The sequence below is a fragment of the Nematostella vectensis genome, chromosome 4, assembly GCF_932526225.1.
Source record: "Nematostella vectensis chromosome 4, jaNemVect1.1, whole genome shotgun sequence".
Lineage (NCBI taxonomy): Eukaryota > Metazoa > Cnidaria > Anthozoa > Actiniaria > Edwardsiidae > Nematostella > Nematostella vectensis.
The window spans coordinates 7,937,514-7,964,054 of NC_064037.1; the positions used below are offsets into that span (position 1 = coordinate 7,937,514).

At 43.8% G+C, this 26,541-nt stretch overlaps 5 protein-coding genes and 1 long non-coding RNA gene across 28 annotated transcripts in view; 1 reads left to right on the plus strand and 5 right to left on the minus strand.

The window, feature by feature from the left end:
- The window catches only part of LOC5519642 (collagen alpha-4(VI) chain), a 50,312-nt gene extending 34,126 nt beyond the window's left edge, over nt 1-16,186 (minus strand). For 20 of the 23 annotated variants that reach the window (XM_048726342.1, XM_048726337.1, XM_048726347.1 and 17 more), the window contains exon 1: nt 9,544-9,685. In XM_048726342.1, the coding sequence (XP_048582299.1) occupies nt 9,544-9,546 (3 nt within the window). In that variant the 5' untranslated portion in view covers nt 9,547-9,685. Of the gene's footprint in view, nt 1-1,083; nt 1,426-9,543; nt 9,686-16,054 lie in introns of those variants that run through there. The other 3 variants (XM_048726327.1, XM_048726328.1, XM_048726326.1) reach the window with 3 other exon arrangements.
- Nucleotides 3,121-18,651, plus strand: LOC125561826. The gene is made up of 6 exons (XM_048726349.1): nt 3,121-3,680; nt 9,527-9,882; nt 12,055-12,154; nt 12,464-12,834; nt 13,356-13,464; nt 16,064-18,651. The coding sequence occupies exons 1-6, from the start codon at nt 3,491-3,493 to the stop codon at nt 16,762-16,764; spliced, it is 1,827 nt and encodes a 608-aa protein (XP_048582306.1). The 5' UTR covers nt 3,121-3,490; the 3' UTR covers nt 16,765-18,651.
- On the minus strand, nt 4,771-9,537 carry LOC125561828. The gene is made up of 2 exons (XR_007307515.1): nt 7,030-9,537; nt 4,771-6,439 (listed from the first exon to the last, which is right to left on the minus strand). It is a non-coding gene; the product is annotated as an uncharacterized LOC125561828 (long non-coding RNA).
- A 469-nt stretch (nt 18,652-19,120) lies between the features above and the next one.
- Nucleotides 19,121-22,675, minus strand: LOC125561785 (uncharacterized protein K02A2.6-like). Its single transcript, XM_048726171.1, has one exon. The coding sequence runs from the start codon at nt 22,673-22,675 to the stop codon at nt 19,121-19,123; it is 3,555 nt and encodes a 1,184-aa protein (XP_048582128.1).
- Nucleotides 22,676-24,129: 1,454 nt separating this feature from the next.
- Nucleotides 24,130-24,864, minus strand: LOC116603397. Its single transcript, XM_032364522.2, has one exon. It carries the CDS (start codon nt 24,862-24,864, stop codon nt 24,130-24,132), a length of 735 nt encoding a protein of 244 aa, XP_032220413.2.
- A 176-nt stretch (nt 24,865-25,040) lies between these two features.
- Nucleotides 25,041-25,997, minus strand: LOC116603398. Its single transcript, XM_032364523.1, has one exon. The coding sequence runs from the start codon at nt 25,995-25,997 to the stop codon at nt 25,041-25,043; it is 957 nt and encodes a 318-aa protein (XP_032220414.1).
- Nucleotides 25,998-26,541: the final 544 nt, after the last annotated feature.

Below are 26,541 nucleotides of genomic sequence, written 5' to 3' on the forward strand. Positions count from 1 at the left end.
CTCACAGGGATTTTTGCCGAATTTGTTGCAGTGGTGCGGTGTTTGCACGGGCTTTAGGCTCATTATGAGCTTATAATAATAAAGCAGACTCTGCCCTGAAGAAGTCTTATTAAAGACGAAAATTTGGCAGAGTCGATTTCCAGTTTTTGGAGTATTATATATATATATATATATATATATATATATATATATAATACTCTATGATTATATTATATCTAATCATAGAGTATTATATATATATATAATACTCTATTATCTTACGCAGTCTCATTCAAATATTATTTACCAGTTATCGATATTTTTTTTATAATTTGTTCATTCGATTTTGTCTCCGCCTCTTTATGGTTGTTGTTTAAAAGATGCTGTTTGAGACTTAATATCTAAAGTGGGATTAAGAAAAGAAAATATATTGACAGAAAGACACTTTAAATTTTAGGCTAAAGACGACATTTTATTCAATAAAACACGCCTGGGTCACATGTGAAGAAATCTCTGCTACTTTAATCGTCCGTGTAGCGTTTTATACCATTCTTTATATACCATACTTTCTTTCCGATTTAGACTAGATTTGTAACACTAATGTGTAACAATTTTTAACACTGTATTTCCTTTTTGCTAAAAGTTGTTTTTAATAACAAATCTAAGGATAGAACGCTTATGATCCGGGATTACTCTATATTTCTGGTAGTGTCGACACTAGATTAACCCACAATTAACTAATTCCCGTCGAACGCCTATTTTGTACAAGCAAAAAAAAATAGTTTTTCCCCACGCGCTGTGATATTAAACATAAAAGCACAAATACGTTTGCTTTGTTGATCATAGTCAAAACAACAGTTTGTTTTGTTTTTAATAGTCTAAACATGGTGCTCCATGTTATAAACTTCTATTGATAAAAGGGCACGAGTTCAATATCTGAGCAAGTTGTGTTTGGCGATAGGGCAAAGAGTTCATAAAGTCATCGCTTTCGAAGTGCATGTAGGTCAGATTTTGTTTGTATTAAAACCGCCCCGTCAATACAATGTTCATACAATGCGATATGCGGGAAAACACATTATACTTTTCTTACTATTCTTTTCTTACCTTACTTTAAGTTTCAAATACAGTAACGAATTCAGTAGGTTTTCATATTTCCTTTCCTTAAACGCCCAGACAAATAAAGAATCGTATGACGATGTAAAGCAAATGATTAAATATTTAGTAAAGACCTTGATTGATGTTGAGTGCCGGGGCTGGCACCTTCCATTGTCACCGGTAGCCGAAATGTGTCAATTTACTGAAGCTGAAATTTGACAAGAAGCGCCAAGTTTCGTCGGAATAATAGGTTTGTTGCAGTCACATGCCATAGAAAAGTATGATTAATGGGGTGGTCTGTCACCCGCCTTAATCCGTCCCTACTCCCCTCCTGAATTTAAAACTTCCTCTTGATCCTTGCATTCTTTCCCCACCCCACAGTCTTAAAAACACACCCAAGAGTGACAAGAACAATTCTTTTTTTAGAATTTCTAATCATTTCCTACAAAAGTATCAAATCGGCATGATAAAAAAATGTCTCAGTGGTTTATAAGCCAAAAGATCATGTTTTCTTGTTGCTTGTTTGTTTATTTGTGTGATGTTAAACTAATTTAAAAAGACATTTAGCCCCAGGGGACTATATTCTATTAGGCAGGTGGCCATGATCGCTTGGAAGGCTTTGCAACAGCCGTTGAATATTTAATATCAATACCCGCCCTGAACACCCGCCGTCTGTTTGCGGTACTTGAAAGATAAATTTTTCTGATAGGATCATAATATCAATGTGATGGCTTGCATCTCCAATATTTCTTTATAATACTTAACTAATACTTCTTATTTTGCCCCCCTATTTTTTTGTACTTTTTTGTAATTAATCCCATTTATCAATTTTGATTTTGAATTGTTTTCTTTGTGACTATCTGCCGAGGCGTGGTCGATATAGTTAGCTTACTTGTGGGTATTAGATAAACAATCAGCATATCCAATGTATTCGCATTAATCAGAGAATAAAATGATTTTTTCTATGGACACGCGAAAACATGAGTGTACTTATATCATTTATTGTCCAAGTTGCTTCTTTCATCTTATTTTACTTTTACGCATTTTGAAAATACAAAATATTTGTACGTAAAAGGGGATGGCAGTGGGTGGCTATTACCCAATAAACCAAGTTATTATTATGGGATTGTGTTGAAGTCTTATTTACATTCTGATATCGAGATAGTCTTGTGTTTTGTTCATTATGTATCCGGCCTCCCGCTCTTTCACAGCGCAAGAACCACAAATGTACGTGGGCAATTTTATTTGTTTCACATGAGACGATCTACCCACCAGAACCCCTAAAGGTATCGACAATATGGAAAACAAATGTTTTCATTATGTTAAACATTAATTTTGGTTTTTATGAGATATTATATAAAAAATAAATAAAAGAGTCAAAAACATTTTAAGCAGTTAACAATTACAAATTATAATGTCTGCCGAGAACAATCGCAATTTTAAAACTATTATATGGATAAGATCTAAACAGTAAAGAGTATTATAATAATGATGATTTTGTCGATGATATCCATGATACAATAGATACAAAAGGTAGATGAAAATGATGAAGGTATCAATAATACTGGTTGTGACAAAAATGTAAGTGTTTGGTATTGTTGCCTTATTAGTTAAATCCAATCAAGAGTATTAAAATTTTAGCCGTGATAACTTTAACTATTATAATGATGATTACGATGATGACATGTAAGTCATGATGATGATGTATTATGATAATTACATGATAAATTAGTATAGTGTATTATGATAATGATGATGATGCTGATATGTAAGGTGATTATATTTTATAATACCACCATGATAATAATTATGATTATAGTGGTAATGATAATTAAGATGATGATGACATGGAAAGTTAATACATGGTTTTAATACACTATAATATCATAATGATGACATAAAATGATGGTGTATTATGATAAAGATGATTAACACGAAGACGAGCATTCATGAATAACAAGGAATGAAATATGAATGCCTGAACACTCTTAGAAATTTAATTAATCCAGCAGCGATTTAGTGTTTGTATTCATGCTTTACTGGTGTCCCAATTTGTTGTGCAAAACAGGTACACTATATCGACCAATCTTGGCCTGTTTCTGTAATAACACACACAGCACCCGCAACACAACAAGGGAAATACAAGGGAATGGCCAGCGTGTTTGGTGGACCTTAACAATTAGAAAAAGAAGCGAAGGGCTATATTAAGGTTCATTTACCTTCAACATAGCCCAGGACTTCTTGCCGTTCGTCCTGTGTCTTAATAGCCTATAAGCGAATCCTCATACAACCTTACTTATTTAATTCAGATTTAAAAATATTTGGAAAAGATGATAAAGTAAACATTGCATGAGTTATAATCTTGCCCACGTACGTGCAACATGTCGCTCGTTCTTCTAGCCCTGACTGACCGATTATGAGGTCGTACAATGTTGTTGTTTGTTTGGTATTTCTAGGGAATTTTATATTCTCCGGTTTCAAAGCTGAGAAAGATGTCGATTCTGAGCTGCTTCTGAAAGAGAGTGGTTTGTCAGAGAGCGAGCTTGATAAGCAGCTAGAGGATGACTTCTCCCCTGCCCTTTTATACGAAGATCAACAGCACAACGGTGAGCACTAGTATCCCCTGCCCTTTTATACGGAGATCAACAGCACATCGGTGAGCGCTAGTATCTCCTGCCCTTTTATACGGAGATCGACAGCACATCGGTGAGCGCTAGTATCTCCTGCCCTTTTTTACGAAGATCAACAGCACAACTGTGAGCGCTAGTATCCCCTGCCCTTTTATACGGAGATCGACAGCACAACGGTGAGCACTAGTATCCCCTGCCCTTTTATACGGAGATCAACAGCACAACGGTGAGCGCTAGTATCCCTTGCCCTTTTATACGGAGATCAACAGCACATCGGTGAGCGCTAGTATCTCCTGCCCTTTTTTACGAAGATCAACAGCACAACGGTGAGCGCTAGTATCCCCTGCCCTTTTATACGGAGATCAACAGTACAACGGTGAGTGCTAGTATTCCCTGCCCTTTTATACGGAGATCAACAGCACATCGGTGAGCGCTAGTATCTCCTGTCCTTTTATACGGAGATCAACAGCACAACGGTGAGCGCTAGTATCCCCTGCCCTTTTATACGGAGATCAACAGCACATCGGTGAGCGCTAGTATCCCCTGCCCTTTTATACGGAGATCAACAGTACAACGGTGAGCACTAGTATCCCCTGCCCTTTTATACGGAGATCAACAGCACAACGGTGAGCGCTAGTATCCCTGCCCTTTTATACGGAGATCAACAGCACATCGGTGAGCGCTAGTATCCCTGCCCTTTTATACGGAGATCAACAGCACATCGGTGAGCGCTAGTATCCCTTGCCCTTTTATACGGAGATCAACAGCACAACGGTGAGCGCTAGTATCCCTGTCCTTTTATACGGAGATCAACAGCACAACGGTGAGTACTAGTATCTCCTGCCCTTTTATACGGAGATCAACAGCACATCGGTGAGCGCTAGTATCCCCTGCCCTTTTATACGGAGATCAACAGTACAACGGTGAGCACTAGTATCCCCTGCCCTTTTATACGGAGATCAACAGCACAACGGTGAGCGCTAGTATCCCTGCCCTTTTATACGGAGATCGACAGCACAACGGTGAGCACTAGTATCTCCTGCCCTTTTATACGGAGATCAACAGCACAACGGTGAGCGCTAGTATCCCCTGCCCTTTTATACGGAGATCAACAGCACAACGGTGAGCACTAGTATCTCCTGCCCTTTTTTACGAAGATCAACAGCACAACTGTGAGCACTTGTATCTCCAGCCCTTTTATACGGAGATGAACAGCACAACGGTGAGCACTAGTATCCCCTGCCCTTTTATACGGAGATCAACAGCACAACGGTGAGCACTAGTATCTCCTGCCCTTTTATACGGAGATCAACAGCACATCGGTGAGCGCTAGTATCTCCTGCCCTTTTATACGGAGATCAACAGCACATCGGTGAGCGCTAGTATCTCCTGCCCTTTTTTACGAAGATCAACAGCACAACGGTGAGCACTAGTATCTCCTGCCCTTTTATACGGAGATCAACAGCACATCGGTGAGCACTAGTATCTCCTGCCCTTTTATACGGAGATCAACAGCACATCGGTGAGCGCTAGTATCTCCTGCCCTTTTATACGGAGATCAACAGCACAACGGTGAGCGCTAGTATCCCTGCCCTTTTATACGGAGATCGACAGCACAACGGTGAGCACTAGTATCTCCTGCCCTTTTATACGGAGATCAACAGCACAACGGTGAGCGCTAGTATCCCCTGCCCTTTTATACGGAGATCAACAGCACAACGGTGAGCACTAGTATCTCCTGCCCTTTTTTACGAAGATCAACAGCACAACTGTGAGCACTTGTATCTCCAGCCCTTTTATACGGAGATGAACAGCACAACGGTGAGCACTAGTATCCCCTGCCCTTTTATACGGAGATCAACAGCACAACGGTGAGCACTAGTATCTCCTGCCCTTTTATACGGAGATCAACAGCACATCGGTGAGCGCTAGTATCTCCTGCCCTTTTATACGGAGATCAACAGCACATCGGTGAGCGCTAGTATCTCCTGCCCTTTTTTACGAAGATCAACAGCACAACGGTGAGCGCTAGTATCCCCTGCCCTTTTATACGGAGATCAACAGTACAACGGTGAGTGCTAGTATCCCCTGCCCTTTTATACGGAGATCAACAGCACATCGGTGAGCGCTAGTATCTCCTGTCCTTTTATACGGAGATCAACAGCACAACGGTGAGCGCTAGTATCCCCTGCCCTTTTATACGGAGATCAACAGCACATCGGTGAGCGCTAGTATCCCCTGCCCTTTTATACGGAGATCAACAGTACAACGGTGAGCACTAGTATCCCCTGCCCTTTTATACGGAGATCAACAGCACAACGGTGAGCGCTAGTATCCCTGCCCTTTTATACGGAGATCAACAGCACATCGGTGAGCGCTAGTATCCCTTGCCCTTTTATACGGAGATCAACAGCACAACGGTGAGCGCTAGTATCCCTGTCCTTTTATACGGAGATCAACAGCACAACGGTGAGTACTAGTATCTCCTGCCCTTTTATACGGAGATCAACAGCACATCGGTGAGCGCTAGTATCCCCTGCCCTTTTATACGGAGATCAACAGTACAACGGTGAGCACTAGTATCCCCTGCCCTTTTATACGGAGATCAACAGCACAACGGTGAGCGCTAGTATCCCTGCCCTTTTATACGGAGATCGACAGCACAACGGTGAGCACTAGTATCTCCTGCCCTTTTATACGGAGATCAACAGCACAACGGTGAGCGCTAGTATCCCCTGCCCTTTTATACGGAGATCAACAGCACAACGGTGAGCACTAGTATCCCCTGCCCTTTTATACGGAGATCAACAGCACAACGGTGAGCACTAGTATCTCCTGCCCTTTTTTACGAAGATCAACAGCACAACTGTGAGCACTTGTATCTCCAGCCCTTTTATACGGAGATGAACAGCACAACGGTGAGCACTAGTATCCCCTGCCCTTTTATACGGAGATCAACAGCACAACGGTGAGCACTAGTATCTCCTGCCCTTTTATACGGAGATCAACAGCACATCGGTGAGCGCTAGTATCTCCTGCCCTTTTATACGGAGATCGACAGCACAACGGTGGGCGCTAGTATCCCTTGCCCTTTTTTACGAAGATCAACAGCACAACTGTGAGCACTTGTATCTCCAGCCCTTTTATACGGAGATCAACAGCACAACGGTGAGCGCTAGTATCTCCTGCCCTTTTTTACGAAGATAAACAGCACAACGGTAAGCGCTAGTACCCACTGCCCTTTTATACGGTGATCAACAGCACAACGGTGAGCGCTAGTATCCCCTGCCCTTTTATACGCACAACGGTGAGCGCTAGTACCCACTGCCCTTTTATACGGAGATCAACAGCACATCGGTGAGCGCTAGTATCCCTTGCCCTTTTATACGGAGATCAACAGCACAACGGTGAGCGCTAGTATCCCTGTCCTTTTATACGGAGATCAACAGCACAACTGTGAGCACTAGTATCCCCTGCCCTTTTATACGGAGATCGACAGCACAACGGTGAGCACTAGTATCCCCTGCCCTTTTATACGGAGATCAACAGCACAACGGTGAGCGCTAGTATCCCTTGCCCTTTAATACGGAGATCAACAGCACAACGGTGAGTACTAGTATCTCCTGCCCTTTTATACGGAGATCAACAGCACAACGGTGAGCACTAGTATCCCCTGCCCTTTTATACGGAGATCAACAGCACAACGGTGAGCGCTAGTATCCCCTGCCCTTTTATACGGAGATCGACAGCACAACGGTGAGCACTAGTATCTCCTGCCCTTTTATACGGAGATCGACAGCACAACGGTGAGCACTAGTATCCCCTGCCCTTTTATACGGAGATCAACAGCACAACGGTGAGCGCTAGTATCCCCTGCCCTTTTATACGGAGATCGACAGCACAACGGTGAGCACTAGTATCTCCTGCCCTTTTATACGGAGATCGACAGCACAACGGTGAGCACTAGTATCCCCTGCCCTTTTATACGGAGATCAACAGCACAACGGTGAGCGCTAGTATCCCCTGCCCTTTTATACGGAGATCGACAGCACAACGGTGAGCACTAGTATCCCCTGCCCTTTTATACGGAGATCGACAGCACAACGGTGAGCACTAGTATCTCCTGCCCTTTTATACGGAGATCAACAGCACAACGGTGAGCGCTAGTATCCCCTGCCCTTTTATACGGAGATCAACAGCACAACGGTGAGCACTAGTATCTCCTGCCCTTTTATACGGAGATCAACAGCACATCGGTGAGCGCTAGTATCCCCTGCCCTTTTATACGGAGATCAACAGCACATCGGTGAGCACTAGTATCTCCTGCCCTTTTATACGGAGATCAACAGCACATCGGTGAGCACTAGTATCTCCTGCCCTTTTATACGGAGATGAACAGCACAACGGTGAGCGCTAGTATCCCTTGCCCTTTTATACGGAGATCGACAGCACAACGGTGAGCGCTAGTATCCCTTGCCCTTTTATACGGAGATCGACAGCACAACGGTGAGCACTAGTATCTCCTGCCCTTTTATACGGAGATCGACAGCACAACGGTGAGCACTAGTATCCCTTGCCCTTTTATACGGAGATCAACAGCACATCGGTGAGCACTAGTATCCCTTGCCCTTTTATACGGAGATCAACAGCACAACGGTGAGCGCTAGTATCCCCTGCCCTTTTATACGGAGATCAACAGCACAACGGTGAGCACTAGTATCTCCTGCCCTTTTTTACGAAGATCAACAGCACAACTGTGAGCACTTGTATCTCCTGCCCTTTTATACGGAGATCAACAGCACAACGGTGAGCACTAGTATCCCTTGCCCTTTTATACGGAGATCGACAGCACAACGGTGAGCACTAGTATCTCCTGCCCTTTTATACGGAGATCAACAGCACATCGGTGAGCGCTAGTATCTCCTGTCCTTTTATACGGAGATCAACAGCACAACGGTGAGTACTAGTATCTCCTGCCCTTTTATACGGAGATCAACAGCACAACGGTGAGCACTAGTATCTCCTGCCCTTTTATACGGAGATCGACAGCACAACGGTGAGCACTAGTATCCCCTGCCCTTTTATACGGAGATCAACAGCACAACGGTGAGCGCTAGTATCCCTTGCCCTTTTATACGGAGATCGACAGCACAACGGTGAGCACTAGTATCTCCTGCCCTTTTATACGGAGATCAACAGCACAACGGTGAGTACTAGTATCCCCTGCCCTTTTATACGGAGATCAACAGCACAACGGTGAGTACTAGTATCTCCTGCCCTTTTATACGGAGATCAACAGCACAACGGTGAGCACTAGTATCTCCTGCCCTTTTATACGGAGATCGACAGCACAACGGTGAGCACTAGTATCCCCTGCCCTTTTATACGGAGATCAACAGCACAACGGTGAGCGCTAGTATCCCTTGCCCTTTTATACGGAGATCAACAGCAGAACGGTGAGCGCTAGTATCCCCTGCCCTTTTATACGGAGATCAACAGCAGAACGGTGAGCGCTAGTATCCCCTGCCCTTTTATACGGAGATCGACAGCACAACGGTGAGCACTAGTATCCCCTGCCCTTTTATACGGAGATCGACAGCACAACGGTGAGCACTAGTATCCCTTGCCCTTTAATACGGAGATCAACAGCACAACGGTGAGTACTAGTATCTCCTGCCCTTTTATACGGAGATCAACAGCACAACGGTGAGCGCTAGTATCTCCTGCCCTTCTAAAACGGCAAGCTCTAGTATCTCTATAGTAGTCCTTTTATACGGCGAGCAACAACGCCCGCGAACATCAACTATATTGTTATATTATAGACGAAAACGACACTCACCATGATACTTCAAGTGACGTCACCAAAGGTAGATGTAGTGTTCACAGCTTACCCAAGTCATGCACCTTCACTCCTAGCTGCTGCACTGTCACGTGTCCTGTCACGCAGCGAAGCAAAAAGGGTACAGCGCAGTTCATCCTGCCAATGTGCGGCCCCCCTGTGGTGCACGCCGTCGTGACTATCCCCAGCTTGGAGCTGAACAAGACGTATACGTACAGGCCTGGTCCCCAGGCCGAAATCGTACGAATGCCGGAGTTTGAGTACGAGTTTGGTCACGTGTTCAATAAGTTGTCTGTGATGACTACGATGGTTGAGGACAGCGGCAAGTTGCGCTTTAAGGTAACGTACAAAAAGAGTTCGCGGAATATCTCTTGCATGTGATTGGACAAGTGTCTCGTCGCGTTAGACCGGGCGATTGTCTCTTCGCATGTGATAAACAAGGTGTCTCTTCACACGTGATAATTGACAAGGTGTTTCTTAGCGCTTGATAATTGACTGTCTCTTCACACGTGATAATTGACAAGGTGTTTCTTAGCGCTTGATAATTGACAAGGTGTCTCCTTCACACGTGATAATTGACAAGGTGTCTCTTCACACGTGATAATTGACAAGGGGTTTCTTCACACGTGATAATTGACAAGGTGTCTCTTCACACGTGATAGTTGACAAGGTGTTTCTTTACACGTGATAGTTGACAAGGTGTTTCTTTACACGTGATAATTGACAAGGTGTTTCTTCACACGTGATAGTTGACAAGGTGTCTCTTCACACGTGATAGTTGACAAGGTGTCTCTTCACACGTGATAATTGACAAGGTGTCTCTTTACACGTGATAGTTGACAAGGTGTTTCTTTACACGTTATAGTTGACAAGGTGTTTCTTCACACGTGATAGTTGACAAGGTGTCTCTTCACACGTGATAGTTGACAAGGTGTCTCTTCACACGTGATAATTGACAAGGTGTCTCTTCACACGTGATAATTGACAAGGTGTTTCTTTACACGTGATAATTGACAAGGTGTCTCTTCACACGTGATAATTGACAAGGTGTCTCTTCACACGTGATAGTTGACAAGGTGTCTCTTCACACGTGATAATTGACAAGGTGTCTCTTCACACGTGATAATTGACAAGGTGTCTCTTCACGCGTGATAATTGACAAGGGGTTTCTTCACACGTGATAATTGACAAGGTGTCTCTTCACACGTGATAGTTGACAAGGTGTTTCTTTACACGTGATAATTGACAAGGTGTTTCTTTACACGTGATAGTTGACAAGGTGTTTCTTCACACGTGATAATTGACAAGGTGTCTCTTTACACGTGATAGTTGACAAGGTGTTTCTTTACACGTGATAATTGACAAGGTGTTTCTTTACACGTGATAATTGACAAGGTGTTTCTTTACACGTGATAGTTGACAAGGTGTTTCTTCACACGTGATAGTTGACAAGGTGTTTCTTTACACGTGATAGTTGACAAGGTGTTTCTTTACACGTGATAGTTGACAAGGTGTTTCTTCACACGTGATAGTTGACAAGGTGTTTCTTTACACGTGATAATTGACAAGGTGTGTCTTCACACGTGATAATTGACAAGGTGTCTCTTCACACGTGATAATTGACAAGGTGTCTCTTCACACGTGATAATTGACAAGGTGTCTCTTCACACGTGATAATTGACAAGGTGTCTCTTCACACGTGATAATTGACAAGGTGTCTCTTCACACGTGATAATTGACAAGGTGTTTCTTCACACGTGATAATTGACAAGGTGTTTCTTTACACGTGATAATTGACAAGGTGTTTCTTTACACGTGATAATTGACAAGGTGTTTCTTCACACGTGATAATTGACAAGGTGTTTCTTTACACGTGATAGTTGACAAGGTGTTTCTTCACACGTGATAGTTGACAAGGTGTCTCTTCACACGTGATAATTGACAAGGTGTCTCTTCACACGTGATAGTTGACAAGGTGTCTCTTCACACGTGATAATTGACAAGGTGTTTCTTCACACGTGATAATTGACAAGGGGTTTCTTCACACGTGATAGTTGACAAGGTGTCTCTTCACACGTGATAGTTGACAAGGTGTCTCTTCACACGTGATAATTGACAAGGTGTCTCTTTACACGTGATAATTGACAAGGTGTCTCTTCACACGTGATAGTTGACAAGGTGTTTCTTTACACGTGATAATTGACAAGGTGTTTCTTTACACGTGATAATTGACAAGGTGTTTCTTTACACGTGATAGTTGACAAGGTGTTTCTTCACACGTGATAGTTGACAAGGTGTTTCTTTACACGTGATAGTTGACAAGGTGTTTCTTTACACGTGATAGTTGACAAGGTGTTTCTTCACACGTGATAGTTGACAAGGTGTCTCTTCACACGTGATAATTGACAAGGTGTCTCTTTACACGTGATAATTGACAAGGTGTTTCTTTACACGTGAAAGTTGACAAGGTGTCTCTTTACACGTGATAGTTGACAAGGTTTCTCTCTGCAGGTGATGACCAAGACGCAAGGCAGCGTATCAGGATTCACAAAGTACGAGTTCAACACGACAATGTTTACAGCGATTACCGCGATGCCTTCCAAGACATGCTGTGAGTACCAAGGATGATCATGATGATGAAATGACTATAGTTGTTGCATACTGATGATGATAATGATAATGGTGGCGGTGATAATGATGATAGTGGTAGAGTTGATGTCGATGATGATGGCGTTAATGATGATGACGATGGTACTCCACTGCAATTACCGTGATGACTTCCAAGACGTGCGGTCTTGGAAGGTAATGATGGTAATGATGTTAGTGATGATAATCATGATGATAGTAATGATAATAATGATCATGAGAATAATGTATACTAAATTTCTATGTGAATAACTGCTTCATCTTCGTTCTCCAGCCAAATCGAAACCTGGTTGCACGGCCCCTCCCAAAGTACCGGCTAAAGTAACAAGTGGACCACGCCACTGCTTAGGCCTAACCATCCCTGGGGGACTCTGCCGCATCAGCGCTGATTGCCTCAAGATCACCTGTTCACTCAAGTTCGCCGGCCAAAATCTGTCGGCCTCCTTTAGCCTCAACAAATGTGACAAGCCTGTAACGCTCGGTATGCATGTCAAGGTGCCCGGGCTTAAGCTTGATTGGTCCAAGAAGCACAAGCCTGAAGCTGCTATCCCAATCCCTCAGTTTGCTTATAGTATTGGTATGGCCGAGGGGGGCGTGTTTGTCAGTCTAGGGGTCGCTTCTCAAAAGGGCAAGCTGGCATTAACGGTAAGGCCTTGGGTATAGTATCGATGTGGCAGATAAGAGTGCATGTCCGTACAATGAGGGGTGCAGGGGGTGCGTTTACAACGGCGAAAAGTCCACTGCCGGTTCGTAATAGACGTGCTTTTTGTAGACAAAACTATAAAGCATAAACGAATTAGATAAAAAAAAGTCATTCTAGATCACTCTGGTATGAAATAAATCGAGGGGAGACTGGATAATTTAGAAAAACTCGCATAGACGGCGAGGACCTATTCCAAATACTATATGAAGGTGGATGCTGGAGAGGGGGTGCCGATTATGGGAGGGAAATGGGATCAGTGGAAAGGCAAGCATTGACGGTAAGGTCTTGTACGCATATAATATTGATATGGCCGAGGAAAGGGCGAGGCCGACTCGGCTTCTATAGGTTTCGTTCTTTTTTTTATGCACCCAAAAATGAAATAAATTTGGTAAATAAGAGGTGCAGACAATAGCACTCATGTTTGTTTTTTTGGTCTTTTGGTCTTTTTTTTTTTGGTCCACAGATTCGAATGATGGTTGGTGTCAAAATTAGAATTTTGTGGAAAATGGTTAAAAAATTCCCGATTAATTTGAAACTGTTGCAGCTTAAGCTGCCAATAGCTGCCGACTGCGGTGAGTATGCTAAAAACCCATGTAGAATCAGGAATAAGAAAAAAACATCGTATTCTTGTTGTTGCGATTATTTGTGTTGCTGCTATTGTAATTATTGATGTTGCTGCTATTGTAATTATTGATGTTGTTGCTATTGTAATTATTGATGTTGCTGCTATTGTAATTGTTTATATTGCTATTGTAATTATTGATGTTGCTGCTATTGTAATTATTGATGTTGCTGCTATTGTAATTATTGATGTTGTTGCTATTGTAATTATTGATGTTGCTGCTATTGTAATTATTGATGTTGTTGCTATTGTAATTATTGATGCTGCTGCTATTGTAATTATTGATGTTGTTGCTATTGTAATTATTGATGTTGTTGCTATTGTAATTATTGATGTTGCTGCTATTGTAATTATTGATGTTGCTGCTATTGTAATTATTTATATTGCTATTGTAATTGTTGATGTTGCTGCTATTGTAATTATTGATGCTGCTGCTATTGTTATTGTTGATCTTGTTGCTATTGTAATTATTGATGTTGTTGTTGCTATTGTAATTATTGATGTTGCTGCTATTGTAATTATTGATGTTGCTGCTATTGTAATTATTGATGTTGTTGCTATTGTAAGTATTGATGTTGCTGCTATTGTAAATATTGAGGTTGTTGCTATTGTAATTATTGATGCTGCTGCTATTGTAATTATTGATGTTGTTGCTATTGTAATTATTGATGTTGTTGCTATTGTAATTATTGATGTTGCTGCTATTGTAATTATTGATGTTGCTGCTATTGTAATTATTTATATTGCTATTGTAATTGTTGATGTTGCTGCTATTGTAATTATTGATGCTGCTGCTATTGTTATTGTTGATCTTGTTGCTATTGTAATTATTGATGTTGCTGCTATTGTAAATATTGAGGTTGTTGCTATTGTAATTATTGATGTTGCTGCTATTGTAATTATTGATGTTGCTGCTATTGTAATTATTGATGTTGCTGCTATTGTAATTGTTGATGTTGTTGCTATTGTAATTATTGATGCTGCTGCTATTCTAATTATTGATGTTGTTGCTATTGTAATTATTGATGTTGCTGCTATTGTAATTATTGATGTTGCTGCTATTGTAATTATTGATGTTGTTGCTATTGTAAGTATTGATGTTGCTGCTATTGTAAATATTGAGGTTGTTGCTATTGTAATTATTGATGTTGCTGCTATTGTAATTATTGATGTTGCTATTGTAATTATTGATGTTGCTGCTATTGTAATTGTTGATGTTGTTGCTATTGTAATTATTGATGCTGCTGCTATTCTAATTATTTATATTGCTATTGTAATTGTTGATGTTGCTGCTATTGTAATTATTGATGTTGCTGCTATTGTAATTATTTATATTGCTATTGTAATTGTTGATGTTGCTGCTATTGTAATTATTGATGCTGCTGCTATTGTAATTATTGATGTTGCTGCTATTCTAATTATTGATGCTGCTGCTATTGTAATTATTGATGTTGTTGCTATTGTAATTATTGGTGTTGCTGCTATTGTAATAATTGGTGTTGCTGCTATTGTAATTATTGATGTTGTTGCTATTGTAATTATTGGTGTTGCTGCTATTGTAATAATTGGTGTTGCTGCTATTGTAATTATTGATGTTGCTGCTATTCTAATTATTGATGTTGCTGCTATTGTAATTATTGATGTTGCTGCTATTGTAATTATTGATGTTGTTGCTATTGTAAGTATTGATGTTGCTGCTATTGTAAATATTGAGGTTGTTGCTATTGTAAGTATTGATGTTGCTGCTATTGTAAATATTGAGGTTGTTGCTATTGTAATTATTGATGTTGCTGCTATTGTAATTATTGATGTTGCTATTGTAATTATTGATGTTGCTGCTATTCTAATTGTTGATGTTGTTGCTATTGTAATTATTGATGTTGTTGCTGCTATTGTAATTATTGATGTTGCTGCTATTGTAATTATTGATGTTGCTGCTATTGTAATTGTTGATGTTGTTGCTATTGTAATTATTGATGTTGCTATTCTAATTACTGTTGTTGTTGCTATTGTAATTATTGATGTTGCTGCTATTGTAAATATTGAGGTTGTTATTATTGTAATTTTTGATGTTGCTGCTACGTTATTAACAATATTGCTGCTATTGTTATTATTGATGTTGTTATGATATTGTAGTTAATAATGTAATTATTGATGTTGCTGCTATGTTATTATTGTTTTTACTGATGTTGTTATGAATTTTTAGTTAATGATGCAATGATTGATAATGCTGCTATATGTTGTAATTATTTATGTTGCTTCTATGTGGTAATTATTGATGTTGCTACTATTGTATTTGTCAATGTTGCTGCTATGTTATAATTGTTTATGTTGCTGCTATTGTAATTATTGATGTTTCTAATGTTGTAATTATTGATATTGCTGCTATTGTAATTATTGATGTTTCTGCTACTGTTATCATCTTTTTAGGGTTGGTGCTCCTAAAAAATGCTAATGACAATTATATTTATCTTAATGATCAGATTAATGGTAAACCATTGGTATTATTGTATTCATATTAGACATCATTTGTCACATACCTTTTACAGGAAAGAGATTTGACAACACTTTTACAGCGACACTAACATCAGCACTGCCGACAATTTTGCCAACAACAGCGTTACCGACCTTGTCATCCGCCGAGCTACCAGCCGATCATGTGGCCGACAACGATATAACTCGTGAGAACTCAACTAGCCACCGTGTAAGCACTATGTCACCAGAAGTACCAGGACGCATCTATGACGATACAAATAACGGAGATGAAATGATACGAGATAAAGACACAAGACCACGAGGTGATATTGATCACGGCCCACGTGGAGGGATCGACACAAGACCACAAGGAGATAACGATCAGAGCCCACGAGGAGATATCGACACAAGACCACGAGGAGATAACGATCACAGCTCACAAGGAGGTATCGACACAAGACCACAAGGAGATGACGATCAGAGCCCACGAGGAGGTATCGACACAAGACCACAAGGAGATAACGATCAGAGCCCACGAGGAGGTACCGACACAAGACCACGAGGAGATAACGATCACAGCTCACAAGGAGGTATCGGCACAAGACCACAAGGAGATAACGATCAGAGCCCACGAGGAGGTATCGACACAAGACCACGAGGAGATAACGATCACAGCTCACAAGGAGGTATCGGCACAAGACCACGAGGAGATAACGATCACAGCTCACAAGGAGATATCGACACACGACGGCACATGACACAGCACGAGCAGTAGCGGATCTAGGGGGAGGGTTTAAGGGGTTTACCCCCCACCCCTTTGGGCTGCCAGAAAGCCATATGTAACTGAGCCACCACCCCCCCCCCCCCCTTTAGCGAAAAGCTAGATCCGCCCCTGACGAGGGCTCAGAGCATATACCAAGCAGATAGAGGCCGCCGATAGAGGAATTCCGTTAAAACCAAAAGGACGAATGTCTGATAAGTTTAACGGCGTGCCCCTGGATTACTCGAGTAGTGAAGTCAATCCACTGTGGCAAGCTACACTGGAAAGCGTGTAGTCACCTGTAGTAAATCATCTCCAAACTACTGGTTGTGTCACCCTCAATGTGTTCTCTTGATCAGTTCATGCCACTGACGCTAGCAGCTTATAGCTGAGAGGATAAAATAAGCTACTGGTGTGTCGCCCCAAATATCTTGGGAAAGTCTTCTCTTAACATGCTAAAGCCAGTGACCATTATTAGTGAAGCTATTAGGTGAGAGGATAAGACATAGCCTGCTTTGCAAGCACACAGGGCCGGGGAAGATGAGCGATATACTCCATGCGCCTGGAGAGAAGAATGAAGCCTCACCCTAGCATGGCGCCTCATCTCCGTATTTTCTCTTTTTACCCAACCCTTTGGGCTTGCTACGTAGGCTAGATAAGACAAAGTACTGGTTTGTCGCACCCAATATACTCTCTTGATCAGCTCATGCCATTGCATTGACAGCTATAATTGAAGCTTATAGCTTAGAGGATGAGACAAGGATTCATAGGGTTTTTTGTATAAACTTACTCGAGACTTTATGGGTGTGGCACTTTTAAAGTAACTAAATATTTTCTACAAAATGGTCTTGAAATGTGATTTAAACAATCTTAATCATTTTATTCTTAATTTAATAAGTAATGCAACCTCATTCCCAGGGTTTTCCTGTTACTTGGGCATTTCACCGTGACTCAAATAACAATAAAGGGAGTGACCTGGGAACGAGGTTGTAAGTACTTTCGGACATGAAATCACACGTCCAAGAACATGCCGAGGCTCAGATAACAGCAATATTGTTTTGTTTCTGTGATACATTCTAAAATGTAGAATCAAATTCATTGGGTTATCCTTTTTTTAAACTGTAATTTTAAAACATTTTCAGGCTTTAAAAGAACCCCAGCCTAATTATACTAGATATATTTAGGCACTGCCTAAAGCGGAGCACCACACTTATTGTTCTTATCCATAATGGTGAACAATTGTATCTGTGATAGATAGACAGCTTACTTCAAAATTATTGCATAGCGCAATTTACATCGAGTAAATTGAACACAAAAATTTTAAATAAATAAACAGATAATACGATTTATGGAAATAGTGCGCTTTACAAAATATGATCGTATGACATATAGATTCTCTAAATTCAAAACAGTCTTCAGGCCATTGGACACAATGTTTGTAGCTTCCATAGTACATATTGTACAGTATCACCCAACCCAGGTTTGAGAAATCGCTTGGATTTCAAAAATACCAAAATGTTAGGTTTGAACATTCCTTGTCATTTCAAAACTATTAAACAAGCTTCTGATAATGATGGGTTTGTTCCTTTTTGATCACCAAGCATGTTTGCTGAATGATGTATTGTTTTCGAAAAATTTATAAATATAATTTATAGGCTACTTTTAATTATTTTTCAATGGACCAAGATTTTACTAAAGGTTATGGGGTCGAAATTATTTTTCGAATGTAGGTGTATAAACCGCAAAGAGATTTCTCAACGTGGAAAAGTTTATAATAGATTGAATGTTTTGTCGTAAAAATGAATTTCGATAGAAGTTATAGCTGTCAAACACTATTGAACTCGATCAATCTTATTGGGTTTCGAAATAAGATATTAAAAGCTTAAAATCAAGGTACCTGAATCTTTGTTGTTGTAAGTGCGAGTCTCCTTTATTCATCTAACCTAAGCCCATGACCTCACAGGACATCTTACAAATATGGGCAATCATACAACACCTCCCTTCAAGTTTATACTAGGGTGGTTCAACAGTAAACTTAATAACAAACAAATAGTAACAAACGTGTTCTTTCACTTTCTAATCTACCTTCTCTAATAATAAACCATGTCTGGCCGCTGGTTCAATCTTACCAGTCTGCCTGACTTACGAACTGGTGTAACGCCTGGATTGGGGGATGTAGCAACTGGATAAGGGGCTTGGACTTGGTGTTTCTGCGAAGGAACTGGATCTCCGCAATTGGCGGCTGGTAGTGGGTCATTGGCCAAGCTCTTGGTAGCCTCGTCGGTCTTCTCTCCTAGGTGGATGAGATGGCGTCTGTTTCGGCGGACACTGGAGCCTGCATCTGTGAGAACCTGGCAGGACCTAGGATTGCTTAGCCTCTCTTGTACTTCTCCAAATCTTCCTTGGTCTCTGACGTACACTTTATCTCCTTCCTCCAGGGCAGGGAGTGATATAACCCGGTGCCCAAGTTGTAGCTTCTTGTGTAGGCCTCCCTGTATGCCTCTTCTTTAGCTTTCATCTTTTCTTTGTCAATGTCTGTGGGTTGCATTGCTTCTGGAGGCGCTGGAAGTCTGGTCCTGAGCTTCCGGTTTATCAGAATTTCACTAGGTGTCAAGCCATTCCTTAGAGGAGCTGATCGGTAGGCAAGTAAGCCGAGGTGTAGGTCTGCATTCTTTTTCAGGATGTTCTTGGCTGTTTGGACCGCTCGCTCAACCTCACCGTTAGCCTGGGGGTAATTTGGCAAAGAGGTTGCGTGGTTGAAACCCCATTCTCTGGCAAAGGCACTGAACTCATGGCTTGCATATTGGGGACTGTTGTCAGACATGATGACTTGAGGGATGCCGTGTGTAGCAAAGAGTTCCTGTAGGACTTTGATAACTGCAGACGATGATATGCTTCGGAGCTCTTTCACTTCAAACCACCGGCTTGTATAGTCGACTACAATTATGTAGGTCTTCCGGTCTAGCTCGAACAGGTCAGTGCCTAGACGAGTCCATGGTTTCTCAGGAAATGACAGTGCCATTAGGGGCTCTCTCGTCTCAGGACGCAGCTTGGCGCAGATATGGCACTTATTCACCATAGCTTCAATCTGTTTTGTTATGAGTGGCCACCACACTGAGTAGCTGGCACGACCTTGACACTTTGTGACCCCCAGGTGGCCTTCATGAATCGCATCTAGCATCTGTAACTGAAGGGACATCGGAATGACTATTCGGTCATTAAACATCGGAAGCCCATTGGTAACCGTCATGTGTTGTTTTTTCTCCCAATACGGCGTGAGGAGTGGTTTTGATGGCATTATCAGTGGCCATCCGTCTTGACAATAGCTCTTTACTTGCTTGCATATTGCATCACTATCTTGAGCTGCCTTGATTTCTTCCAACCGCTGCTCTGTCGCGGGCATTGACTTTAAGACAGACCCACTTTGCTCCTCAACTTCAGCTACAAGCTTTAGATCCTCCAGTGTTAGCTTGCTTGTCGGGGCACGTGACAGGGCGTCCGCTCTGTTCTGGTGGACCCCCTGGACATACTTCACGTCTGGTGCATATCTTGCCATCCTCAATCGAAACCTGAGGATTCTTGGCGGGAGCTTTGTTAGATCGGTGCTTGCGAGTAAGGGTACTAGCGGGCGGTGATCTGTTTCTAGAGAGAATGTTGTCCCCAGGATGTAATCGGAGAACTTGTCACAACCCCATGTGGCTGCTAGTGCTTCCTTTTCGATTACGGCGTACCGCTTCTCTGCATCTGTGAGTGAACGGGAAGCGTAAGCTATAGGGCGGCGGTTGCCAAGGTCATCAATCTGCATAAGGACCGCTCCAAGGCCATCTTGACATGCGTCTGCGGCGACAATGCTTCTCTTTCCAGGGTCATAGTGTTCTAGGACTTCAGTAGATGTCAGCTTCTTCTTGATCTCTTGGAAAGCCCGTTCTTGTGGCTGATCCCAAAGCCATTGTTGCTCCTTTCTTAGCAGCTGGCGCAGGGGCTCGTTGATCTTGGCAAGGTCTGGAAGGAACTTGGCAAGTTGATTGACCATGCCGTTGAAGCGCTGTAGCTCTTTAACTGTGTTGGGCCTTGGGAAGTCTTGGATAGCTTTGTTCTTCTCCGGGTCAGTTTCAACCTCTTTCTCGGATATTATGTGTCCCAGATATTTAATCTTTTGCTTCGAAAATTCGCATTTGTCGTTCAACGTGATTCCTGCCTTGAGAGGACGCTCGAGGACTAGACGTACACGTTCGTCGTGAACCTCTTGCGTGGGTCCATGGATCAAGATATCGTCCATGTGACATACGATGCCTTCTAAACCTTCCAGTGTCATAGACATGGTACGTTGAAAGACTTCGGGTGCGGAGCTTATCCCGAATGGGAGTCGATTGAAGCAGAACCGACCATAGGGTGTCACAAAGGTGGCGAGGAGCTTACATTCGTCGTCGAGTGGAATCTGCCAGAAGCCAGAGTTGGCGTCAAGCTTCGAGAAGATCTGGCGGTCTTTCAGCTTTGGGAGATTTTCATCTACACTTGCCATTGGGTGGAACTCCCTCTTCACGGCCCTGTTAAGTGAGGTGAGGTCCACACAGATCCTGACGTCTTCATTCCTCTTGGGGGCATTGACAATCCCGGAGCACCAGTCAGTAGGGGTGGTTACAGGTGATATGACCCCCTGGGCGACCATTCCCTCTAGCTTCTGTTTTACCTTGGGTAACAGTGGATGCGGTATACGACGTGGAGTGTACAGACAGACTGGTACTGCGTCTTCTTTCAGCGGTATCTTGTAGGGCTCTTTCATCATGCCAAGGCCCTTAAAGAGCTTGGGGAATTCTTCCCTAAAGTTCGGCAACTTTTCCATGTTATTTACTTTGGGTGCCGGAACGAGTAGTCGAAGTGCCTGGATAGCGGACTTGGACAAGAGGTTATTCCTCTGGTTACTCATGACGTAGACATTCTCGTGGTGCGCCTTATCGCCGGCTTGAAATGTTGCGTTCGTGATCTGCCCTTTCATGAGGTGAGACAGTTTTACTCCACCGGGACCTCGGAACTCAGTCTTGACTTCCTCGAGCTGCATGCCTTTGATCCAAGGTGTTTGGTCGCTGACAACTGTTACCTTGGACCCGCTGTCCAGCTTGAAGTCGCATGCATTCTCATCGACAAGTAATTCCACTGACCAGAAGTTCTCGCTAATAGAGTTTACTTCGCCCATCATGTAGAAGGTGTCCAAGTTGCTGTCATCATGGCCATCCACTTCATGGACTTGTTTAGCTGATTGGCACACTGTTGCGAAATGACCAATCTTCTGGCAGTTGTGACACTGGATATTTTTGGCGGGGCAGTCTTTTCGAAGGCGAACTGCCTGTCTTCCACACCAGCGGCAACGCGGGGTCTGCTGCTGGTTTTCTGGCGGTTGTGTGGATTTGCCGAAGGCTGAAGAGCCAGAACCTGTCTGTTGATCACTGCCTTTGTTGCCTGGGCCTCTGGGAGCACCTCTTTTCTTTGCACGGTTGTTGCGACCTCTGTTGTGGTGGATATGTTCCGGTTCTGGTTTCCCACTTATCACTTGCTTGTTAGATCTTGAAATCTCTGCAGCCCTTAAACTTACTACTACCCTAGCAAGGTCTGGAACAGGTCTCTCTCGCAGTAGCCGCTCCCTTCCGCTTTCATCTGAGGTGCCGATAACGATGCGGTCCCGGATCAAGGAGTCCTTCAGGGCCCCAAACTCACATGGCTCGGCCTGCTGTCGCAGACGGACAATGAACTCATCGACGGTCTCGCCGGTTTTTTGAGCAACTGAGTCAAAAACGAACCGCTCATAACGGACATTCCTCTGGAGTATAAAATGCTTTCTAAGCTCTTGAATGATTTTGTCTGGGTCTTTCTTGTCCTCGGTGGAGAGGCCTGGTAAGGAGTTCATGATGTTCTTTAAATCCGACCCCATCACTGTACACAGCGTAGCAGCCACTATCTCTTTCCCTGTTTCTGTAGATAATTTTGATTTAAGGTCGGTCGCTATGATGTAGTAGTCCCACGAGTTCTCGAAGTCTTTTCAGTTTTCCACTACATCCCCCCTAGTACACATAGGCTGAGGGGCAGGTATCTAATAAGTAGCCATAATGTGTAAATAAACGCAGTGCACAATGTGTTAAGCTTAACAATAATTGCGTGAAAAGTTGTGATACTGCAAAAGTGCGGACAGAAATTCACAAATTTATCGAAAAACACTAAAAAATACGTTTCAGCTGCCGCGGGAATCCTGTGGTTCGACCCAGTCCGCGCGCGATCGTTGTATCGCTCTGTCAAAATGTCCACGACGTTTTACTAACGTTTTCCAAAGTTCGTAAACCTGTAAGTCTAGCACTAACAACTCTACTCTACACTAAATTATGGAACAAACACAGTTCATGAGAAGGATAATAAACAAGTAAGTTATGAGTTCTTTGTTAGTTTACTTGTGTGGCAAAAACGTAGCGCTTGTGTCTTTCCAAACGGCTCGCTTTTCTTGCTTGTACTTGAATGAAGACGACGGTTGCCTTGGTCGCTCGTCTTTCTGTCTCCAAATCGGCGAATTTTGTCCTCTTTTTTCACTGTCCCTTCGTCCTGACTTCGTACAGCTGTTCCTCTTCGCGGATGTACTGTAAGGTCTTGGGATGTGTTTGAGAATGATTTTGGCGTGTATTTATGGCGTTTTACGGCTCAGAAACTCACTCACTGCCACCATGTTGTAAGTGCGAGTCTCCTTTATTCATCTAACCTAAGCCCATGACGTCACAGGACATCTTACAAATATGGGCAGTCATACAACATTTGTCGAAAGTAACTTATAATTAAACTCATCGTCTGATAAGTTTGGGGTCAGGTACTGGATTGCGACGGCCCACGAGCCGCGCTCTCCCAGGGAACCATGGCAACTAAGCCACAATCCCCCGCCCACCCAGGGAGTACCCGTCACACTGATTACTCAGTGGAAAATATATATATAGTATATATATATATATATACCTACCTAAAAAGAAGAGGAGGGAGGGCGGGGCAAAACAAACTCATCTGAATCTCTGCAAGTCGAGCACGCTACAAAAACATGCGATAGGGGGCGCCTACAGCGAGCTCAGGGGCAAGCACTAGAACCCGGGCTCGCGCGGTCAGACTAGATTTTAACCTCGTCTAAATTGCATTTAGACACATTTAAACTCATCGTCTGATAAGTTTGGGGTCAGGTACTGGATTGCGACGGCCCACGAGCCGCGCTCTCCCAGGGAACCATGGCAACTAGGCCACATACCCCCGCCAAAAAGGTGCTTGAAAAGGAGGGAGAGTGGCATGGGCCATGGGACCTCCAGACCCCAAACGAAACAAGCACCACATACACGCCAGTGAACATGGGAGACTGATTTATTAGACTAGTTTACTGGAAGCCCCCGCTAGAACGTCGACTGGCGTGCGGATATAGGAGCGATACGCGCCGCTGGTCCAGCGACCGAGAGTCTGTATCAAGTGGTCTGGTAGGCCATTGCGGACCGCCACCGTGGCGGCTCCTATGCGGAAGCTATGGCTAGAATAGTTACCGGGAACGCCTTCGAGCTGGAGAATTTCTCGGAGCCAACTAGTAAGCTTTTGACGGGATAAGGGCTGACCTGATTCCATTACGAACAACGGGCCGGGCGGGCCACCTCTGCGGGTGAGGTACCCTAGCACCGCCTCCACGGCGCGTACAGGGGGCTTGGCTCTACAGATGAAGACGTGTGTTCCCTTTCTAAACGGGTCAGTTTTGGACGCCTTCACGTGAATGCGCAGCATGGTTGGATTAGACATAGAGTCAACGGAGATGTCCGGGACATTTAAATGGAGATCTGGCGAAAAAATGCTACTACTGTTGACCATGAACTCTGATGCGCGTAAGAAACCGGAGTAGGCCAGGCAGCATGCGGCCCAGAACATAGCATGGTCAAACAGCGTTAAATCCAGATGCTTATGAATCATTGACATGACCTCGGTGGTGACGGGAAGGCGCGAAGAGGGTGGTGTGCCTAGCGTGCGCTTTATGCCACGTAGAACCCTTTGCAATCGCAGGCGACTGGCAAGCGGGTCAGGGAACCCTTGCTCGATGTGTAGGGCACGTACGCTAGACATGTAGACATTAATGGATGAAGATTGCAGAGAACTGGACAGGTAAGTAGCGAACAAACAAAGCGTCCATTTGTTCGCGGGGCACTGGGAACCCGACGACGGGTGAAGTTTACCGATCTGAGAGCAGAACTCGATGAATCTTTTTTGGCCCGAAGCGTAAGACCTCCGTGTAGACTGGGCTAAGCCTTGTAGTAGCAGCTCCCGGCATCTGGCTTCGAGGTTGGCTGTGTTAGCTCCACCAGGACCGCCTGGGGTATTGAGGTAGGTGACGGGGCAGCCCAAGGCGCGAGTGTGACGAAGGCCTGCCAATTAAAACGAGACAGTGCGTCAGCGACGGAGTTCTCCACGCCGGGAACGTGCGCCGCAGAGAAGGAGAACCCTTGCCTGGCCGCGACTAGAAGCAGACTGCGTAGCAAATGCATAATGCTAGGAATGCGTGAAGTCCGCGAGGTCAGAATACAGACGACCGCTTCGTTGTCTGTTCTAAACAGGACGTGTTGTTTCCGCCACGAATGCCCCCACACGTGAGCCGCGACGACTATGGGGAAGAGCTCCTTATACGCGATAGATTCGAACTTTTGAGGCCCCGTCCACACGCCGTTGAACCACCTGCTGCGGTGAAAGGCCCCGTAGCCCATGACGCCCGCCGCGTCAGATGTAACCACTGTCGTTGGTGTGGCTGCCATCCCCGGGTACAGCCAGAAGGACACGCCGTTCCACGAGGCGATGAAGTCTCTCCACCACTGGAGGTCAAGTCGCAGCTTTGAGCCGATGCGAATTAGATGTTGGCGGTGACGGAAGCAGCGCAGCTGGTCGATCATGCGTCGAATAAAGGTGCGGCCCGGCCAGACCGCTTTGGCGGCATGATGGAGGTGGCCAATAAGGGACTCGAGTTCGTGCCTCGTGCACCATTTAAGCGATGACCATTGCTCCAGAAGACCACGAATATCGGCGAGGTTTTCCTCCGGGAGCTTAGCGATCCTATTGACGGTGTCGATCTGGATACCGAGTACAGTGAGAATGGTAGAGGGGCCCTCGCACTTCCCGGGGTGCAAGGGCAAGCATAGCTCGCTGCACACCCTTAGAGCCGTAGCTAGATTGAGGCTACACACTGACGAGTTGGGGGGACCCGCCATGATAAAATCATCAAGGTAGTGTACGAGGTGGGTCACCTGATAGTTGATCACCAGTATCCACTCGACAGCGGAGGCTACGCTATTGAAAATGAAAGGGGCTGATCGAAGGCTGAAAGGCAAGGCGAGGTCTACGTAGAAGTAGTTGCGCTACTTCATTCCGAGGAGGTAACGGTCTGATGGATGAACGGGGATGTTCCTGTAGGCTGCTAGAACATCAAATTAAGCTAGAAGCGCTCCGTTCCCCAGACCGTCGGCCAGTTGGAGCACGTCATCCACCCCAATGTAATGGAGTGCGAAAAGGTCCCCATCGATGCCGTCATTGACGCTTGCTCCCTCTGGGTAGGATAGATCAACGATAAGTCGTCATTTGTCTGGTTGGCCCCGCTTGGGGATGACCCCGAATTTGATAATATGAAAGTTTGCGAACAGCGAACCCTTCCCAAATGCACTTCGTTCGCCAGGTATTCGTCTATGACGCCCGGGAACTCACTAGCAGACTTGCTGTTCTTAGTGGCCGATCTCAGAGATAGCCTACCATCGAAGC

Coding starts and splice junctions, on each gene's coding strand:
- LOC116603398 (XM_032364523.1), bottom strand. CDS start 25,997: ATGGCGGGTCCCCCCAACTCGTCAGTGTGTAGCCTCAATCTAGCTACG.
- LOC125561826 (XM_048726349.1), top strand. CDS start 3,491: ATGAGGTCGTACAATGTTGTTGTTTGTTTGGTATTTCTAGGGAATTTT. Junction 9,883..12,054: donor GCGGCAAGTTGCGCTTTAAG/GTAACGTACAAA, acceptor TTCTCTCTGCAG/GTGATGACCAAGACGCAAGG. Junction 12,835..13,355: donor AGGGCAAGCTGGCATTAACG/GTAAGGCCTTGG, acceptor TTTGGTCCACAG/ATTCGAATGATGGTTGGTGT.
- LOC125561785 (XM_048726171.1), bottom strand. CDS start 22,675: ATGGGGTCGGATTTAAAGAACATCATGAACTCCTTACCAGGCCTCTCC.
- LOC116603397 (XM_032364522.2), bottom strand. CDS start 24,864: ATGTCTAGCGTACGTGCCCTACACATCGAGCAAGGGTTCCCTGACCCG.